This window comes from Gobio gobio (genome assembly GCF_949357685.1).
Source record: "Gobio gobio genome assembly, chromosome: 22".
NCBI lineage: Eukaryota > Metazoa > Chordata > Actinopteri > Cypriniformes > Gobionidae > Gobio > Gobio gobio.
The window spans coordinates 6,160,974-6,181,912 of record NC_137118.1 but is presented as its reverse complement, the minus strand read 5'-3'; the positions used below and the strand labels follow the sequence as shown (position 1 = coordinate 6,181,912).

Here is a 20,939-nt window from a genome sequence, read left to right as displayed (position 1 = left end):
TCGCACTTAAACAGACCAATACACACAAAATGTCACAATTTTCATTTTGGAAAGTATTCACGTAAACAAAGTTGATTATGTCTCAAGTGAACGTAAACAGTTGGGGGAATATCAGATGTGTATCAGTGTGTAGGATTTGTGCATTCAGCCTTAAAGTGACAGCAGCTTTGTAAAAAGCTTTGTAACTTTTAAGTATTTAAATTAGTTCAAGGTGGTCGTACGCTAGCATGTTAGACCATGATGGCATAGTGTGCATTTATACAACAATGCAACAATAATGAAATAATGCATTGACATAAAAAAGGAAATTTACTTTTGATACTTAAGTACTTTTAAAAGCAAGTACTTCTGTACTTTTACTTAAGTAAAACTAGTTTTTAACAACTTTCACTTGTAACAGAGTAATATTTGACCAGTGGTACTTTTACTTTTACTCGAGTAATGGAGTTGTGTACTTTGTCCACCTCTGCTGAAATGACAGTTGTGAATCAATTCAGTATACAATTGATAATGGTTCCATCAAACAGATTATCAAATAGTTCTCACAACAACAACAAAAAAATTGGATTTGTGCCTCTTTGTGCCTTTTTTTAAGTATACTGTCTTCCTGACAAATGCCAGATACAGAACGCATTTCTTTATTCCACGATTGAAAGCTTTTGTTGCTGTTTTTCTGTGATCAGATATGGCCCTGCTGGAGTCACGCTCTCTGCCAGAGAGACATTAACAGCCTGTGCCTCATCTGATTGTCTGCAGATGATTCAAAGGCTCTGCTTTTATTTGATCTGAGGGAGTGTATGATTTTATTCCAGAGTGTATAGACCTGTCTGAAGCATTAGGCTCATCAGAATTCTGCACTGTCATCTCTAGTGCAGACAGTGCTTTAAGACCTCAATCTTTCTGTTTTGCCAACAGCCATTTCAGCCCCAGTCACATAACAACCTCTGTCTACCGGCGTGATTTCTCACAGCAAACTCAGGTGCAGGATGTTTCTTGTCAGTAGGACTAAATAAAAAAAATCACTGACCACTTCCTGTTCCACAGAGCCAGGTGAAAGCACTGTTACACACAAGACGCGTTCTTACGTTCCACCTGGGCTATTTTTAAACAGTTGATTTATGTACACGTGCGTCTTTGGTCGCATCTCGCTGGTTTTTCAGCAGCTTGCACCATGAGCATTGCATTATTAAGATGGCGTGCCAAGTTAAATGGTTTAACCTTTCAAAAAGCATCTCAGTTTGGTTCATCTCCGTCCAGCTGTTTTTGAAAGCAAGCGCACTCTGATGGGGTCGGAAGGTTGTCTTAGGGGGTCAGAACCGAAATAACCTTAAAAAAATCAAAGCCTCATCCTACCATCTTTTTCTCTTTCTTCCTCATATGCAGTATTTCTGTCTTCTTCATCTCTCATCTTGTCTCTTCAGCCTCTCTCTTCCCTCCCTGAGTGCAGCCGACTTGCTGGTGACGCTCTTTTGTGTTTTCTCGCCTGCAGCCTGCGCTGGTTACCCGGTTTGATCTAACATACCCAGGGGTGACCGCAGCAAACTACCTGGCAAGTTTGTGATCTTTATTTTGAATGTGTTGTTTTTCCCGCAGTTATTTTGTTGTTGTTGTTGTTGTTGTCGTGGTGGTGGTGGTGGTTGATGTGGTTCATCCGTACTCAGGAACATTACGTCTGCCAATGTTCCGACACTGTTATGACATCCGCATGAAATTCTTCAGAGGGTCTGAATAACAGACAAACAGAACCTCCCTTTGAAGAAAGCCATTTGTGCAGTGAAATCACATTTATTTTCTCCAAATACGGTTGACGCGAATGAAATCAATTTATGTGATGTTCGTCTTTTTGATTATTTTACCTCTGATGTTTGTTTTGTGGTAATTCAGTGTGATTGCTGCTGATGTTTTGAGGATGTTTATTACATATGAGGTACATAGACCTTTTGAAAGAAGTCTGTGTGGGGTTAGTGTGTGTGTGTGTGTGTGTGCGCGTGTGTGAATTTGCATCTCTGAAAGATCTACCAGTTCTTGCATTAGCAGTTAGTGATCGTACACAGTCTGTATGGTAGGTACAGTTTGTGTCACACTTCTGGTATCACTCAGCCTTATCAGGACTTCCAGGACCTCTTATATGCTCTCACACACACACAAAAGTAAACACACACACTTGCACACACTTCAACCGTCCTCTTGGTCTCTTCAGTCTGTCAGTTGTGCTAATGCTACGGCCTCAGTAGACCGTCACCATGACAGCCCGTCCTCTTCGAGTCTCCCCGCTTACGCCAGGGACGCTCCACTGAAAATTAGCTTACAGCTTCAACATGTAGATCTGTCACACCTCAGGACTGAAAGAGGTACAAGTTAATCCTGAGAAAAACAAATGCAAGCGAGCAGACATTCCTGCATCCATTTTGAGGAACTAAAATAGTGTTTCTATAGGAGGTGCGGTCACACTAGTATTTAAATATGCATGCATGCTTCAGATCCTTTTAATAATATTTAGTAATATTTGATTGTATTATAATTATAATTGTATTATTATTAATTATTTTAAACATAATTTTTATAATTACTTAATATTATGTTATACTTTTAATTTGAAATATTAAAATGAATATTTGTCATTTATTTCAAATGTAAATAATACTGTATTTTTATTTATTAATGTATTTTAATATATTTAAATATTTTTCATAATTTATTACATTTATAATAATATTATTAAATATTATTACATAATATAATAATAATAATAATAATAATAATATTAAATAGCATGTTAAAAATAATTATTTTTAATTATTTTAAAATGTAAATGTTGTATATTTATTTATTAATGTATTTTTAATATATTTTAAATATTTTTCATAATTTATTACATTTATAATAATAATATTAAATATTACATCATATAATAATGATAATAAATAACATGTTAAAATAAATATTTTTAATTATTTTAAAATGTAAATGCTGTATTTTTATTAATTAATTTATTTCTAATATATTTTAAATATTTTTTCATAATTTATTACATTTATAATAATATTATTAAATATTATTACATCATATAACAATAATAATAAATAACATTTTAAAATAATTAAAAATATTTATTTTAACATGTAAATGCTGTATATTTATTTATTAATGTATTTTAATATATATATTAAATATTTTTCATAATTTATTACATTTATAATAATATTATTAAATATTATTACGTCATATAATAATAATAATATTAAATAAAATGTTAAAAATTAATATTTTAAATAATTTTAAAAGTAAATGCTGTATTTTAATATGTTATTCATATTTACAATATTATAAAAAATGTAATAAAAAAAATTATAATATATAATATATTATTATTATTATTTTTTTAAATTTTTATATGAACTTTGGAATGCAGCGACAGATGTAATTTATGCGCATATGCTTGCATTTCCTGTATTCATATACTTAATGTATGGAAGGGAATGGAAAACAAGTATAGTATAGAATCTTTAGCCTCAGATGGCACATATTTACGGATCATTTGATGCATATTGCAGACAAAAATGGGCTAAAGCTTTCAAAAAACACAACGTTTCAATCTGATTAGCTGGATTTATTAGTAGCAAGTAAACAAGATACTCTTGAGCACGACTGTATATTGCCATTTGCTCTCAGGGTTACATCATATTTTTGAATTATCCATCTGTAAATGATGATTGGTTGTTTTACATGTTGACTCTTTCCTGTCTAAGTGAGCAGTTCTTGGCCAGAACAAGTTAAGGACCAGATTTGGTCAACGGTCAAAGGTCTGTCTATATGAGACTAATAGAAGCTCTCGGTCTTGATGCACTCTATTCAACTGCCAAACTTGTTGACTAAATCACTATCGACTTTCTCTCATGGATATTCTAGCCTTACTGTGCCCTCGTGGCTCGGAGAGAATGAGTGTGAGACTTTTATGCCAAGAGGTGAGCGAGAAATGTGGCTCCATTATTCTCAGTGAATCACTGCAGGGCTAAACATTGTGAATCAGCTTGTACACCCGCCGCCTGTTTTCAGCCTCAGTCCTCCTACTGAAAAGCTGCTTTAACACGGAGCACTAATTGTACCTCTGCATAAGACGGGCGTCTCAGAAGCTTGACAGTTGGATGGCATGAAATCGATCCTCAAGCCGCGTTATCGAATAACATAACAACCAGAAAGGACACGCACCTTCCAGTTGAGATATTAGCCAACCGCTAGTCGAGGAGGCGAGCAAACATCTGTGGTTTTAATGAGCAGAGCTTGGCAGGGGGGAGGCATGATATTTATTAGCAGAATCAGTGTGATTGGAGAACTCTTTTCTTCCCGGGAGAGAGCTTCTCAGAAAACTAGTGAGAGACAGCAAAGGCTTAGGGTTAATGGTGATTGTTTGGTTATCTCTCCTCCCTTGTGAAATGATTACTTCAGAGTCGGGGCTCTGTGTGTGCCCAGGTCGGAGTAAAGGACCGGGCTTGATTGTCTGGGAGATGAGCCTTGGGTGGAATTAGAGATCAGGCAATTACCTCGAAAAGAAAAGAGGAGGAGGAGGAGGTGGAAGGCGAAGGAAAGAACAAAAAAAGGAAAGGAGAGTTGTGGAAAGACCAAAATTGGTTACTGTTAAATCCGTATCAAAATAATTTAGCCCAGCAGCCTACAGAGAGAAATATGTTAGAGCACTTTTAGCCATGTTTCTTTGGACAAATATCACAATTTTTACCCCTCATACACCACCCCCCATCCTAGTCCCCCCAAATTAAAAGGACACATTGTTGCATAAAATGTGACTTACGGCCGCATTATTGAAAATAGACAATGGACCATTTTAGCTAGTGTAGAAATTTCACACAGCAGAAGAGTTATTTAAAATGTTTGATTATTTTGACGATTAATCGAGTAATCAGATATTTTTTTTGTGGTAATAAAGAAAGCAAAGACCTAAGCCTGTAAAGCCTTTTGCACTCAAACGTGTCCACTATGATTTCGGACACCACTACAAATGGCTGTCCCCTCAAATAGTGCCCTATTTAAGGGTATAGGGGGCGATTTCGGATTCAGCCCCTGTCGTGGAGACTGACGAGGGCAGTCCATAACACATCTCGATTGAGACAGAGCAGTATGTGTGTGTGCGCGCGCTCTGTTTGTGTGTGAGTTTGTGCACACGTGTGTTTGAGTGTGTTTTAAATGCAATTACAAAGCAATTGATTGGTTTTGTTTGACACTGAAACATTTTTCAAGTTGTGTTGTGGTAAAAATTGGCAGTTGATTGCCGAGTGCAACCATTCTACGTCATCGACCTAGAACACAAATAAAATGGCGCCGCCCATTGTCCAAATATAAAATGTCTTTTTTAAATAACGTAGATCTTTCATGGGTTTTCTACTACATATTTCAATAAGAGACATAATTTATGTTATATTAAGTCATACAAGTCTTAACACCAGGGGATCCCTTTAAAATTTTAATAATGAGGCAATCATATTTGGTTCAAATAAAGTATCAAAAGTATGTAATCATATGGTTTTATAAAACAATACTGTTAAAAAAAACCATAACATGCATACAATCATCTTATGTATGCATTATGTATTATAACAAATGCCAGCAAAGGGCAGCAACAGCCTGGTGTTGTTACACTTTACAGCAGATCAAATCCTTGTTTAATATTGGCCAAATGACATTTAAAGGGATAATTCACCCAAAAATGAAAATTAGCCCAATCGGAGTTATATAAACAAATGCCCTGGCACATGTTTTTTTCTGTTTTGAAGTCCATAAAAGTGCATCTATCCATCATATAACTGCTCCACACGGCACTGCAGGGTTAATAAAGGCCTTCTGAAGTGAAGCGATGCATTTGTGGAAGAAAAATATCCATATTTAAAACTTTACAAACTGTAATCTCTAACTTCCACTAACTGTCGTACACGCGTTCAGAGACTGGCGTTCAGTGTATGACGGAGTACGCTCCGGTGGGAATATGCTATTTCTCACGAGAACCAAGTTTTGTTCTATCCTCTCGCTTCCACGTTCGTCACCGGAACTTACGCTCCGTCTGCTTTATGATGGATAGATGCACTTTTGTGGACTTCAGAACAGAAACAACCATTCACTGCCATTATAAAGCTTGGAAGATAACTTAATATAACTACGATTGTATTCGTCTGAAAGAAGAATGTCATACACACCTAGGATGACTTAAGGGTGAGTAAATCATGGGCTAATTTTCATTTTTGGGTGAACTAACCCTTTAATTCTTGTATACTTAATCTTTAATATTTGGCCACTTTTTTACAATAGAAGTGCTACAGAACAAGAATATGTTGACATCAAATCATCCAAACACAGAGCAAGGGTTTAAACTTTTATTTTGAAATCGTGATGAACAGGTCACATATTTAGAAACATATTGATGTATTCTCCTATGTTGGCGTAGCTTGCTTTATAAATGATTTACCTTACAAATCTAATGAAATGGCGCACATTGTGTTCCCAGATGAACGTTATAAGCAACCCAAACTCACAGCATATGCAGAGATGGAGTTTGAGACGCTCCACGCATGTAAATGATAACAGTTCATGTGGAGCAACATTTACTGGAGCTGTTCTGAGACACGTAACCTACACGCATGTTAAAAATTAAAGCACATATATATTAAACCAACAGGGTATATATTTATTTAATTGATTCACAGTCTTTGTGAATTCTCAATAGCATTATATATGCTGTAGTATGGTTTTTAAATGCTTTAATGCATTGTCTAATAATGCGGTTCATGGATTCTCGCCCGTTGAATGCGCCACTTCCGGTATTTTGCCGGTTACTCAACACGGGCAAATTGCGATCGAGGATTTTTTCAAATGGAGTACTCAAATTTAATCGAGGAATCGTGACAGCACTGGTTATTTTAGTATTATTTATATACTATTATAGTATTTATTAATATTTTGAATTCGCTTTTATTTTTATATTTTCAGGATTCATTTTAATTTTAGTTTAATTTTGTTTAGTTTTAATATTTTTGATGTTGCTTTCTATTTAGATTTAATATATTATAAAAAAAATGTAGTTTTCATAATTTTAGGAAATCAATTCCTCTAATATTTATATTTTATTTCAGCTTCTCAATGATCAAAATGTGGCTTTCGTGGTGAATCGGCTTGATCAACTTCACATTGCAAAATCTGCTTGGGAAAATCTTTTCAGCCTCCGGCGAAATTCCCAATCCTAATGAAATTTACGCCTGTGAAAATTAGTCCACTAAATATTAGTCCACCTGCATAGCCAGACTTCCACAGCTTTCATTGGCTGTCTGACTGACATGTAAAGAAACCAATCACAATTTATTTTGTTCAGCGTCATGTTCAGGGGCGTGAAAATGTAACCACGATGTCCCTACAATAACAAACCAGAGTGTAAAACTTATGGATGTATTTTAAAGAGTCTATGCCGTGAACTAAACATACCTGGCATACTTTTTTTTTAAATCCATCGTTTATTTGATCCTAAGCGGCAGTTGTCACTAGCGATACCATACATGTGTGGCACTATTTTGCCACGGTTGTGTCTCAACAAGTGCAGAAAATCTACCACTGACAGGCATTATTTTCCCAGCGCATGTAACGTGAAGTCAAGGAGTATGAATTTGCTCCATTAGCATACTAATTGTTTTCAGGTCTTCTCATTTTTGTCACATCACTTTAACTAAAGCGTTTATGTCTGTCCTGAAGCATGAGCTTAATGAAATTGGCTCCGGGGTCTTATGTTTTGAGATGAACTCATTAGTCTGCTCATAAACTGTTTTGTTTTGAAGGGGTTTTAGGAGTCAGGACTTGTGATGCTTCCAATGGCATACACACCTTCACACTCTCAGAGATGATAGATTGAAGAATGTGTTTGGAGAGTTACAGGAGAATCAGTTAAGTTTTTATTTTTTTTATGTAGTGTGGACAGAAAATAGTTATTTTCATTGGTTTTGTTTTGCCAGTGTGGGAATTAGAGACCTATTAAGTTGCACATGAGAAGGTCTTTACTTTTTGCTTATTCTGAATAATCTGCCTTGCACTTTAGAAAAATATCCTGTTAAATTTATGAAGAAGAAAAAAAACGTAGCCAGAAAGTCACTTTAAAAATAATGTTTCAGGTATTATGGGATGGCATACTATATGAGCTTATACATTTAAAACATTTTTAATCATATATTTCATTATGTGGTATAATGTTACTGTAACACTACTGTTTACCTTGAACTATAATCATATGCAGGGACTTCTGGGAATGTCCTTTTACTGTTTTTCACTATAAATTATACAATAGTTAATAGATTTACTTGCAAAACAATGAATTTGACTAGCCTGGATGCCAGCCGAACTTAGCCCCGCCCACAACATTTGAGGTCGGGGAGTTCGGTCTGGACTTGATCCGTTGTGGAGAAACTGTGCTCGAACCAGAGCTGTTCGGACCAATCAAATTGTCAGGGCGGGCTTTATACGATGATGGACAGATGACATCACCACATCACCAAAGAGAGCTTGGGTTGAATTAATTTACTAAATGGAGAACTTGTTTGTATATGCATTCACTTTTACTATTTCTCTCAAAAATGATGATCATGTTGGTTAGTACTCTGTGTATCCTTAAATTCTTTTTACAACACCGGTAAAGATCGTTTACACTCATCTTCTTCTTCTACTTCTTCCAGCGTGCGTGCAGTTGAGTTCTGTTGACAACTATGCGTCGCTCAACATACGTCACTTACTCCGTTGCTCTGATTGGTTGTAGGTCTATCCAATTGAGTGCAGAGGCATTTTCTTTCCTGGTTCTGTTGAAACGCCCCATAATCACAGCCCAATGGAGCAGGAGCAGACTCATATTCTGACTAGAATCTAAGTATGATGATGTCTGGCTAGAATTTTACAGTAGTTTACAATAAAATTACATATAATGTGATGTGATGAACCTGTGAACCGTTTACAGGTTTTCACTCTGTATGGTAAGATAATTTACGTTTAACCAATTAATATTGTTTTTTTACAGTTGCATCTTATTTTTTTTTCTTCTGTAAAAGTCCCAAAAATTTTTACAGTGCAGTTTCGCCAGAAGTTGACATGTTACTCTCTATGATTAGGCCAGTCTACAAATGGCTTGCTTATAATTGTTTGGGCATATTAATCTTAGATAGGAAAAATGTTTTTTAACATTGACAAAAGTACTTCGCCTTTAACTGTCATTGTCCTTGAAATCACATTCAGTCCACATTTCATTATTTTGCAATTTGAGATTTGAGAAATTTTGCACCAACTGGGAAACAATTAGAGTGCCTGATATGCTCCTTCCTGTAATGATGAATGCAGGGATAGTTAACGCTTTTGAACTTGAGAGAATATAGAGATTTCTGGTCACCTACAGATTAAAACAATCACTTCTTTTAAAGGCGATAGTTTACCCACAAAATTATAATTTTTTTTAATATAATTTACTCAATTAAATTCATATTGCTTTATAGGCAACACAAAAACATACATAAAACACATTCACTTATATATTTATATATATATACATATGTTAATAATATTATTAATCTGGATGTGTTCACTCAGTACATCTTAATTTGTGGCATTATAAATATGATGTGCTTTATAAGGGGAAGCAAGTCCTTCACCGAGTAAGATCTTCAGTTTGTCAGGTTCGTGGAGTGACTGGAGGTGAGGAATAATGTGCTGGATTTGACTATACAGTGAGTTTCTTAGGGGTGTGTATTTATCACAGTGGAGGAGGAAGTGTGCCTCCTGATCTACATTCATTACAGATAAGCTCTTTGTATGGCCAGCGTGTGGTCACTCAGTCTGTACTTGGTTAATAACACTCTGTGTGATGTATTCCTGACCGAAACGAGATAGTTAGCCAGACTGTACTCTCTGTTTAGTCCGAGATAACAGTGGAGATGCTCTTTGGTTTGTTGTTTCCAATGCTGCATATATGTCTCTTTCTCATTTGTCATTATTTCTTAAATTTTGGCAGATTTTACAGGAGCAGTGATATTGAACGCGTTGTTCACCAGTTCTGACACCATGTGTTTTTAGTGCTTTAAAATGAAGATCGTCTTCAGAACAAGAGTTTAGGTGAATCCAGAACTTCAAGGCTCTTTTTTAAATTGTTAAATTAAGGTGGAAGACGGCCTAGCTCCGCCCTACATGCATTGTTAGGTGTGTCTGTGGACGTGGAGGATGTTTCTACTCACCCTCATGTTATTTCAAACCTTTGTGGAACATAAAGTAAAGTCTTAGCGTTTTGATACGAACACTTTTTTCGGGTATGGCCATGTATTACGTCAAAATGGGTGGAATTCGTGCCCATCAACGAGCTTGGTTCGGGTTGTGGAAGCAGTCGGCGGCGCTGTCATTTTGTTTTTAGACCATGAAATCAACAATGTCACTAAAGAAGTGTGTTTCTGGGTGTGAGGGAAATATAACCTTGTTCAGCTTCCCAAATAACCCAGCGTTAAGGAAACAGTGGATGCAGTTTGTTTTTCCGGAGTTCTGGAAGTGTGTGTGTTTGTTCCCGGTTAGGATTAGTGGAATGGAAACCGCAGGCGGTGAATGAAACTGCATCAAATGTCTGTGTTTTGTTGGCAATCAAGTGTATATAATGTCAACAACATGAATGTATAGTGAATATAGAAAGTTATCCAGGGAGGGATAATGTTACGCAGCACCTGAAAATAGGCTAACTTCCGTCAACATAACCAACATGACAACCTGCTTGCACAAGAAGCGTGCCTTGTAACCATGGAGACATTTCTGAGAGACGATTCAGAAGATATTTACTTCTGAACCGGAATACTTGCAACTACACAAACTTAGTGTCGGTCACGTTGGAAGTTACCTAGCTGGGCACTATTTTCAGGCGCTGCGTAATATCATTGCGCCGCTGCACCCATGGTACGCACAAAGTTTCGTAATTGATTATTACGCCGGAATGAGAGTATAGTTCCTAGCCATATCGGCATAGAAATTGCAACTTTTTGGTCGGTCTTAGTACACGATGTAGCTACAGAAGAGTCACGTTTTAAATTGGAAAAATATTGAAACTCTTTGGTCATTTTTTGACCAAGATGCTAACGGTCTAATCAGATTCAATGATCTATGCTAAGCTATGCTAAAAGTGCTATCGCCAGACCCGGAGATCGGCTAAATGGTTTCGAAAACGGTAAAACTCAACTGTTTAACTCTAGGGGAGTTGGAAAATGAGCCTGTTTCAAAAATAGTGGAGTGTTCCTTTAAATGTAGAACTTCCTTATCTACAGTATTGAGCATTGCAGTATCTTACCGTCTTGATACTTATGCCCACTTCTCTTATAATATCTCTGTCAAAAAGTTACATATTTAACAAGTGAGAAGGTGTAGTGTTTTGTCAGAGCAAAAGCATCTTGTTGTTCCTTTAGCTCTCTGTCTTTCTTTCTTTCTTTCTCTCTCTCTCTCTCTCTCTCTCTCTCTCTCTCTCTCTCTCTCTCTCTCTCTCCTCACACAAATGCTGAGGAAGGTCATTCTTAACCAAAGCAAACATGGTGATATGAATACTAAACTGTCTCCATAATTGCAGATTAAGGAGACTGGGGATTATAAAAGAGAACACATCTAGGCGCCCTGATCAGTCCTCAAAGACTGTTTGAAATGCATCCTCCAAGCCAAATGCAGTTTTGTAAGTAATGTGAGCTTTTAATGGTGACGAAATGTCTGTTTGGGCCAAATCACTGACGAAAAGTGAATGTTTTGGACTCGATTGTCACTGTGCGACTATATTGATTTGTCTCAGTTATTGTAGCAAATCCCAGCATTGATGTTTTATAGACAGGACACATGCTATTGTGTCCTCCCATCTTAAAGTTTGTCTTCTTTTTTGAAACCCATGAATGCAGTCAGATCCTGGCAGTTGCCTGGTAACAGATGTGCCCGACTGAAATGTTTTTAATAATCAGACCCACGCTTGAGTCTGACCTTGTTATTGTGTATGTGTGCGTTGTGTGTCTGTGTGACCTTCACCCTGTATCTCTAATGAGTGTAAGTAGCTCTAACAGGGTTATGCTGCACTGCAAGTGCTAAACGACAGTGAGATTGTGAAGGGTGTTTTACTGACAGGGTTTTGGAGACTTTCAGGACCCTGCGCACAGCACGCCTATGCTCAGCTCATTATATGTCTGCCCACAGTGTTATCCTTTTTGGAACTTGATCGACTGTAGCTTGCTTACTTTTTTTAAGTTTTAATTACTCAATTCTCCCGGATATTTTAAAGAGGTTTGTGTATTCCTGAACACAGCGTGGCTGAAAAAAGGATCTAGTCACGTTTTACAATCAAGCAGTTGTTGCTTTCACAGTGGGCTAAACGAACATGTAAATGCTGAAATGTAATCCCACTGTGACTCAGGCTACTTACTAACGTCCACCTTTCAGCAAATCATTTTTTTAATCATTTAAATAATAAAATAATGTATGAATTTATGAATAATAACAAATCGTTCATGAATATTCATAATCCCAAACCATGTCTGTCACAGTTTGTGCACCGAGCTGCTGACAGAAAGTAAACTCCCTTTGAAGAGAAGTTGTCTTGGGGGGGAAAAACAAACATAAATGTCTGAACAACAGTTATATACACACAGATCAGGTATAACATTATGACCACCTTCTTAATATTTTGTTTGTCCCGCTTTTGCTGCCAAAACAGCCCTGACCCATCGAGGCATGGACTCCACTAAACCCCTGAAGGTGTGCTGTGGTGTCTGTCACCAAGATGTTAGCAGCAGATCCTTTAAGTCCTGTAAGTTGCGAGGTGGGGCCTCCATGGATCGGACTTGTTTGTTCAGCACATCCCACAGATGCTCGATTGGATTGAGATCTGGGGAATTTGTAGGTCAAGTCAACACCTCAAACTCGTGCTCCTCAAACCATTCCTGAACCATTTTTGCTTTGTGGCAGTGCATTATCTGCTGAAAGAGCCACAGCCACCAGGGAATACCGTTTCCATGAAAGGCTGTACATGGTCTGCAACAATGCTTAGGTAGGTGGGACGTGTCAAAGTAACATCCACATGGATGGCAGGACCCAAGGTTTCCCAACAGAACATTGCCCAAAGCATCACACTGCCTCCGCTGGCTTGCCTTCTTCCCATAGTGCACCTGGTGCCATGTGTTCCCCAGGTAAGCGACACACACACACATCCGGCCATCAACGTGATGTAAAAGAAAATGTGATTCATCGGACGAGGCCACCTTCTTCCATTGCTCCGTGGTTCAGTTCTGATGCTCACATGCCCACTGTTGGTGCTTTCGGCGGTGGGCAGGGGTCAGCATGGGCACCCGGACTGGTCAGCGGCTATGCCGCCCCATACGCAACAAACTGAGATGCTCTGTGTATTCTGACACCTTTCTATCAGAACCAGCATTAACTTCTTGAGCAATTTGAGCTCCAGTAGCTCATCTGTTTGATCGGAGCACACGGGCCAGCCTTGACCCTGTCGCCAGTTCACCACTGTTCCTTCCTTGAACTACTGATAGATACTGACCACTGCAGACCGGGAACACCCCACAAGAGCTGCAGTTTTTGGAGATGCTTCATCACAATTTGGCCCTTGTCAAACTCACTCAAATCCTTACGCGTTCCCATTTTCCTGCTTCTGACACATCAACTTTGACAAAATGTTCACTTGCTGCCCAATATATCCCACCCACTAACAGGTGAAGAGATAATCAGTGTTATAATGTTATGTTTGATGTGTGTATAACATGTGCTTATTCTTTTTTTTAACTAAACCGTGTGGATGTAACCATATTTAGAACTGTAAACCAGTGACAGCATCTATATTCGCCTGCTCTTTTTTCCTCCCCTCTCGCCCATATCACATTACACTGTTCTGGTGAAAAATACGTGGACTATGGGTCTTCTAAGGTCCAAATCTCTTCTCGTCCTCAACCTTCTGTATTTATCTGACTCGAGAGCTCTTATCTGCCTCATTCCCCTGCTGCTGTGCACCGCTCTGCTGTTACGTTTACCAGTTTGTGTCTAAAGTTTAATCTCCCAGAGTGCACCTGGAAACTCGAGTTTAGCTCAATCAGTGCACACCTCACAGCTTTGTTATAGCGAGAACTGTATTGTACAATGCACTTAAAACTATTTCCCATCCACAGTTGCTGCTTTTAACAGTGAGTCATTGGTAGTTTAGATAGAGCACACGAGTCTTCCCTGTGGTTCAGGTGATTGCTGGTGGAGAGCTGGCGCATTGGTGATATAACTCAGTTTTAGTGCACTTTAAAGCAGCTCAGTCACTGGCTGAGAGACAGAAAGAGTGCTACCGCGTCCCTTTGAGACATATCGTTTGTGTAAAGTACAAGATAGCATTGCAGCACCATGGAGAGCTCCGTGTGCGTGTACATGTTGGCATCTTAAAGTAGCCTCCCAGTGCTTCCTCTCAAACCTGACAGGGCACAATAACACACTGCAATTAACACCCCAAATTACCCACCACAGGCTGGAAACCAAAGGAGAGGAGCAGTCGGAAGGAGAAGACAGCGGAAAAAACTGGAAGGGAGGGCAATGGAGGTTGCGTTTCAGGCAGAATCCATTACACAATAAGGCCTCCAGAGAAATTGATTTGCTATTAGAGGGTAAATGCATATGGCAGGCGGTGGGAGATTTCCTGGAAAGGGCAGATTCCGAGCCCTCATCCCGTGCTCCTTTACAAAACCTTGATGGAACTGCCATCCGCAAAATTGTGTCTAATTTGATGTTGATATTTCAGCATGCACTGAATAAAAGTATACCTTCTGCTCTTCCGTTTCAGATGGATCAAAGGCAATTTAAAGAGAAGCGTCTCATTTCAGGCTCTTAGCCTCACGCTTTCCATCTGTTTCCTGTTAACACTTGCAGAGGGAGGCTGAATTACAGCCCTCTCACAGGTTTCAGAACATTTTCCAGCGCGTTAAACTCTTTAGGGCGTCAATTTTACAAAAATGTTTGACTTTGACCTACTTTGTCACTGACTTTTTGAAGTGCAGATTACTAAACGTTTGGTGTGATGTATCATTACCAAGCGGCAACCTCCCGCAGTTTCTCTTGAAGGCGATTCGGAAGTGACTTAAACTGCAATTCATTGTCTGGCCACTAGGGACAGGCTCCAGAAGGAGCAGAATCTCATTGAGCCCCATGTTAAAATGCCCAACTTTACAGCAGAAGAACACATGTTTACAGCCTGGTACAAATTGTGGTTTTGGTCTATACGGGTAATTTTGCCCTTCTTGACGACTGTGAGGGGGGTGAATTTTTTCATAACTCATTCGTTTACATTATATAAAGCCTTAAAGTTCTGCATAATTAAGGGCGTGGCCACTTTGAGTGACAGGTGGATAGCCATTTGTCTGCTGTCTGTTAGTCATCGCATCACCTCAGCTCCACCCACGTCCCGCCTCTTTGCCCATTTTCTATTGCTCGACCCTACTTTACGCTTCAAAACTGCTCTCCAATGGGTGACGTCACGGACACTATGTCCATATTTTTTTACAGTCTATGATCTCTATTGTAAACAGAGAGAGAATAAATACAGATTTCAGTAATAATCTTCGTCTTTTTTCAATTGTTAATATTAAAATGTATATACAGTACACTACCATTGAAAAGTTCTGGGTTTGGTAAGATTTAAAAAAAAATGTTTTATGTTTTTGAAAGAAGTCTCTTATGCTCACCATGGTTGCATTATTTGATTAACAGTACGAAATATGAAATATTATTACAATGTAAAATAACTTTTCTATTTTAATATTTTTTCAATGAAATTTCAGCAGCCAGTCTTAAGAAATCATAGCAGTTTTTTATTTAGCTTTAAGGATTTTTTAATTTGTATATATTTTTAAACAATTTAATTTTTAAATAAATTTAGCAATTACTTAAACTGAAAGGCAACAGAAAGTTTTTCTTCTAATGTTTATTTATTTAATCTTTATTTAAATTAAATCTGCATTAGTCATTTGAGTTATATTTTTAGTTAACAAATATCAATACTGTTTGGTAGCATTGTAAAAGTCTTTACTGTCAATTTTGTTAAAAAAAAGTATTAATTTAGTATTAATTTATTTCAAAAAACAACATTACAGACCCCAAACTTTTGAATGGCAGTATACATTAGGGCTGTGCGATATTGAAGAAAAATGCGATATGCGATATCCTTGTTAAATAATGCGATATTCGATATGCGATACGATATGATTTATTGACTGTGTTTACATGAATACTCATCAAGACAGCCGTTTTGACATAACTGTGTATTTGACAGTTTGAGTGTGTAACAAGACATGAAAAAAAGAACAGCTTGTGCGCACGTTTCGGTGTGTGTCAGACAGCGCGAGACTGCAAGGAGTTGTTTTTTGCAAGTTATTGCGTTTAATAACTCTTTTTGACGTCAAGCAAGTCACATAAGTAACAGTCGTGTGCACAGTCTATTCTCTGCTATATGCGTTTTCACAATGTTGAAGTAGCCTATTAAAATCATTCAGATATTGCGTGCCCTTGCGATATGCATATTGCGATATTTCGATAATTTCGATATATTGCGCAGCCCTAGTACACATGTTTTGTGTATTTTTAATATATTAAAGTATATTGTTATTATAATGTCCAATGTCTTTGCAGTTGGCTCCTAGTGCTATATGGTCACAGTGTTAGATGCAAATTGAGAAGGTGCTACAGGCAGGACAGTGGGGGGTAAAAGGGACCTGTCGGAGCCCGGGCTACAGATCATTTTGATGTGGTCCCCTGTCAGAGCCTCTGCCCTTCACACGGGCCAGGAGTCTGCTCACCTCACTGTATGTTCCTCATGCATACCAACACATCCCACCTTTGACTGTACATCACACTCATTCTGCTCTTCAATAGTGCACAGATGTATTTATGATGGGACTTGATTTTATACATAAAAAGTTAATTGTGCTGTGAAAAGTGGGTGTGGTCTCTCTTTAAAAAAACAAAAGAGGGCTTAGTTTTATGATTTATTTTGTGGAATATCGTGCACCAAGACGTTGTTCTCAGTAAGATCAGGAATGTGTATTGAGGAGGTAAATAGTGTCTATTTGATTGTGACTTATATTTGTGCGTTCATTCATAATTTTTAGAAGGGGTTATGTCAGCTACACAGGTCATGGTTACATTGCCATATTTCATCCTTGACATGACGTAACTGTGAATGTGTTTCACGCAGCCATGTCTATAGAGTCAAGGTCATGATGTGGCTCAGTAATTTAACTGGGATCAATGGGATCGTATGCTGTGTGATTCTGACTGCCGGTCTAATGCTGAACTGAATGTGTGTGTCCTACTGTAAAACTCATCTGCAACACACACGTTTAATCTTATCGTTACAAACAGTCTGATCCATCTGCCGACAGCAATAACTGCGGGATTACCTCATGTTAATGCCCACTAATCTTTCTTTCTTTCTTTCTTTCTTTCTTTCTTTCTTTCTTTCTTTCTTTCTTTCTTTCTTTCTTTCTTTCTTTCTTTCTTTCTTTCTTCTTTCTTCTTTCTTTCTTTCTTTCTTTCTTTCTTTCTTTCTGTATTTCTGTCTGTCTGTCTATGTCTATCTGTCTGTCTGTCTATATGTCCGTCTGTCTGACTGTCTTTCTGACTGTATGTCCATCTGTCTGTCTGTCTGTCTATATTTCTGTCTGTCTTTCTTTCTGACTGTCTGTCTATATGTCTGTCTGTCTGTCTATATGTCCGTCTGTCTGTCTGTCTGTCTGTCTATATGTGTTTCTGTCTATATTTCCATCTGTCTGTCTATGTGTCCATCTGTCTGTCTCCTATATATGTATGTCTGTCTGTCTGTCTATATGTCCATCTGTCTGTCTATGTGTCCATCTGTCTGTCTATATGTCTGTCTGTCTTTCTGACTGTCTGTCTATATGTCCATCTGTCTGACTGTCTGTCCGTCTGACTGTCTTTCTGTGTGTCTGTCTGTGTGTCTGACTGTCTGTCTGACTGTCTTTCTGACTGTCTTTCTGTCTGTCTGTCTGTCCGTCTGTCTTTTTGTCTTTCTGTCTGTCTGTCTGACTGTCTGTCTGTCTGACTGTCTTTCTGTCTGTCCGTCTGTCTGTCTTTATGTCTATATGTCCATCTGTCTGTCTGTCTATATGTCTGTCTGTCTATATGTCTTTCTGTCTATATGTCTGTCTGTCTATATGTCTTTCTGTCTATATGTCCATCTGTCTGTCTTTCTATCTGTCTGTCTGCCTGTCTTTCTGTCTATATGTCCATCTGTCTGTCTGTCTGTCTTTCTGTTTGATCTATCTGTCTGTCTGTTTTTCTGTCTGTCTGTCTATTGTTCTTTTTATTTCACTCTTTGATTGCTGATTCTTTTTTTTCGGTCTTTCTTTTTTTCAATCTGTCTATTGTTCTTTTTTCTCTTGTTTGTTTGCTGATACTTTCTGTCGGTTTGTCTGTCTTTCTGTCTTTTTTTTCTCTCTATCTCTTGTTCTTTTTCTTTCGCTCTTTGATTGCTGATTCCTTTTTTCTGTCTTTCTTTCTTTTTTCAGTCTGTCTATTGTTCTTTTTTCTCTCATTTGTTTGCTGATACTTTCTGTCTGTTTGTATGTCTTTCTGTCTTTTTTCTTTCTTTCTCTCTGTCTATTGTTCTTTTTCTTTCGCTCATTTGTTTGCCGTTTCATTCTTTCTTTCTTCTTAGTGGCTCTCTCGGTCTCATCATTTCCTCTAGGGCTGTGTCTGGCGTACAGCCACATTTTCTTCTGCCATCTCAGTGACTATCACCTTCAGATGAAACGTGATTGATTTTAGCATTTCGGCCATGAGTGACATATCTGAGCGAGAAATGATTTTACCCTTTCAGATAGGGAAAAACTGTTTTCTGGTTGCATGCTTTGAATCTTAATGCGTGTGTACAGCTGGATTGTGATTGTTGAGGGGTGTGAGAAGTGCTTAGAATGTATTTTCAGGATGAGGTGCAATTGATGGGCAAGGAATTCTGGAATATATATGTATCCGTGCTTCCATTCCCGCTTGTACCTGAGACAGCCCTGAACTACTTATTAAATAAGTTGTGGTCTCAAAGCCCCCATCCTGACTTTACTTACTCCACAAAGCCTTCTTTAATGGACAGCGTCTGACTGAATGACCCCTCAGTCTGATGTTGATGATGGAGTGTAGGGTCCTCTGACTCATGAGAGAATCAACAATAGTGTACCGCTGGTTTCTTACGCACATCCCCACTGGGGTAGACCTATTATTTAGAGAATGTGATGCCCCCCGGCCCATTCATTTCCTTGATACGAACGGGCATTGCAAGGAAATTTCCCTGTGTACACAGAGCTCCCTGGTGTGCAAAAATCAATAGCCGCGCTGCAATGCATGCGGTCTGAAAAACACACGACTGTAGCCCATCTATTACAGATGCGCCGCAGGATAATCAAAGCCAGACCTGATAATGAAGGAGCTCTGCTAAGGCAAGCATATTTCAGCACAAGTTGAAACCAAAATTACGTTTCCAGTAGTCCATAATTTATGTATCAAACTTGTCATTTGATAAATAAGTGCCTAGAGCAAGATTGATATTTAATTGTACCTTACAAGTTCCATGTTCCTCAAGTTTGCATATAGTTTGGTGCATGTAGTCGTGGCCTCGCAGGTAGCGCATATTCTGTCATGTGTAACTATTATTCGCTTATTATTGCTAAAATTCGTATTACTTTAATACTATTAATACTATTACTGTTAATATTTTAATTCATATTAATATTATATTTTACACTCATATTTACCAAATTTTTTTTAAAAAAGTAAAAAAAAATGTGGAAACTTGTTTAGTTTTTATACATCTAACATCACACAATGATGGGTAGAAAAAGGGCAATCAAACCGTCTCCATTGACTTTGTATTGCGTGAAGCAGCCTCCTTGTCATTTTTGACTTGTAACAAAAAACAGAACAATGTCTAAAAGCTGATATGTGACAAGCTAAACAACCCAGAACCAAAAACCCAGAAGTTTTTATAAGCTGTTGACCCAAAAAACGAGCGTTTAAGGACACACAAGTGAATATAAAACAAATATTTTTTAAACTAATATTTAACTTTAACATGTTATTTATATTACCATTATTTACTGATATCTATTTAGATGGTTTACAGGCTGTAGTATTGTTTCGCTGACGGAAATACTAAAATAAACACACATGCTTAAATGGATATTGTATCTTGTGTATATTTTTATTTTCAAAATGTATTATATTTTATTTAATAATGAGGCAATTTAATATATATATATATATATATATATATATATATATATATATATATATATATATATATATATATATATATATATATATATATATATATATATATATATATATATATATATATATATATATATATATATAATGTATGCATGTGTATACTCTAACATGATCAATGAATATATTTTGTTTTAAAATATATAACCGTGATGTTAATCAACATTATTTTTTTTATTATATTTTGTTCATATTCAGTGCAATGCCTCCTCTAAAAAAATGTTGTAAACATATATTATTATTATAGATTGTCTTTTAAAATAAAAATATATCTATCATTTTATAGAAAAGTATTATGTTGTATGTTAAAAAAATAGAATTGTGCACACGGCGTGATGTTTAAACTATTTTGAACAGTGTCTAAATCTCGGACAAACAAGATATCAAGGAAGACGTGTCATGTAACGACGATTCTTTATAGCGACGTAATCTGAGACTTATGTAAATAGGCCTAATTGTTAATTTCCATCAAATGTAATATTTGGCAAATCCGTTAACGAAGTTGTGTAGACTCTCTGATCTATTTCCTCTTGCCCTGCGATTACGTATTTCCGCATTGGAGGACATTATAAAGGTCT

General features: G+C 37.3%; 1 protein-coding gene across 3 annotated transcripts in view; it reads left to right on the top strand.

Moving 5' to 3' along the window:
- Window positions 1–20,939, top strand: part of dlg2 (discs, large homolog 2) — a 394,149-nt gene that overhangs the window by 173,434 nt on the left and 199,776 nt on the right. Inside the window, exon 5 of one of the 3 annotated variants that reach the window (XM_079804837.1) lies at window positions 1,490–1,549. The exons of the other annotated variants lie outside the window; for them this stretch is intronic. Within the exon in view, the coding sequence (XP_079660963.1) occupies window positions 1,490–1,549 (60 nt within the window). The remainder of the gene's footprint in view (window positions 1–1,489; window positions 1,550–20,939) is intronic. 3 annotated transcript variants of the gene reach the window in all.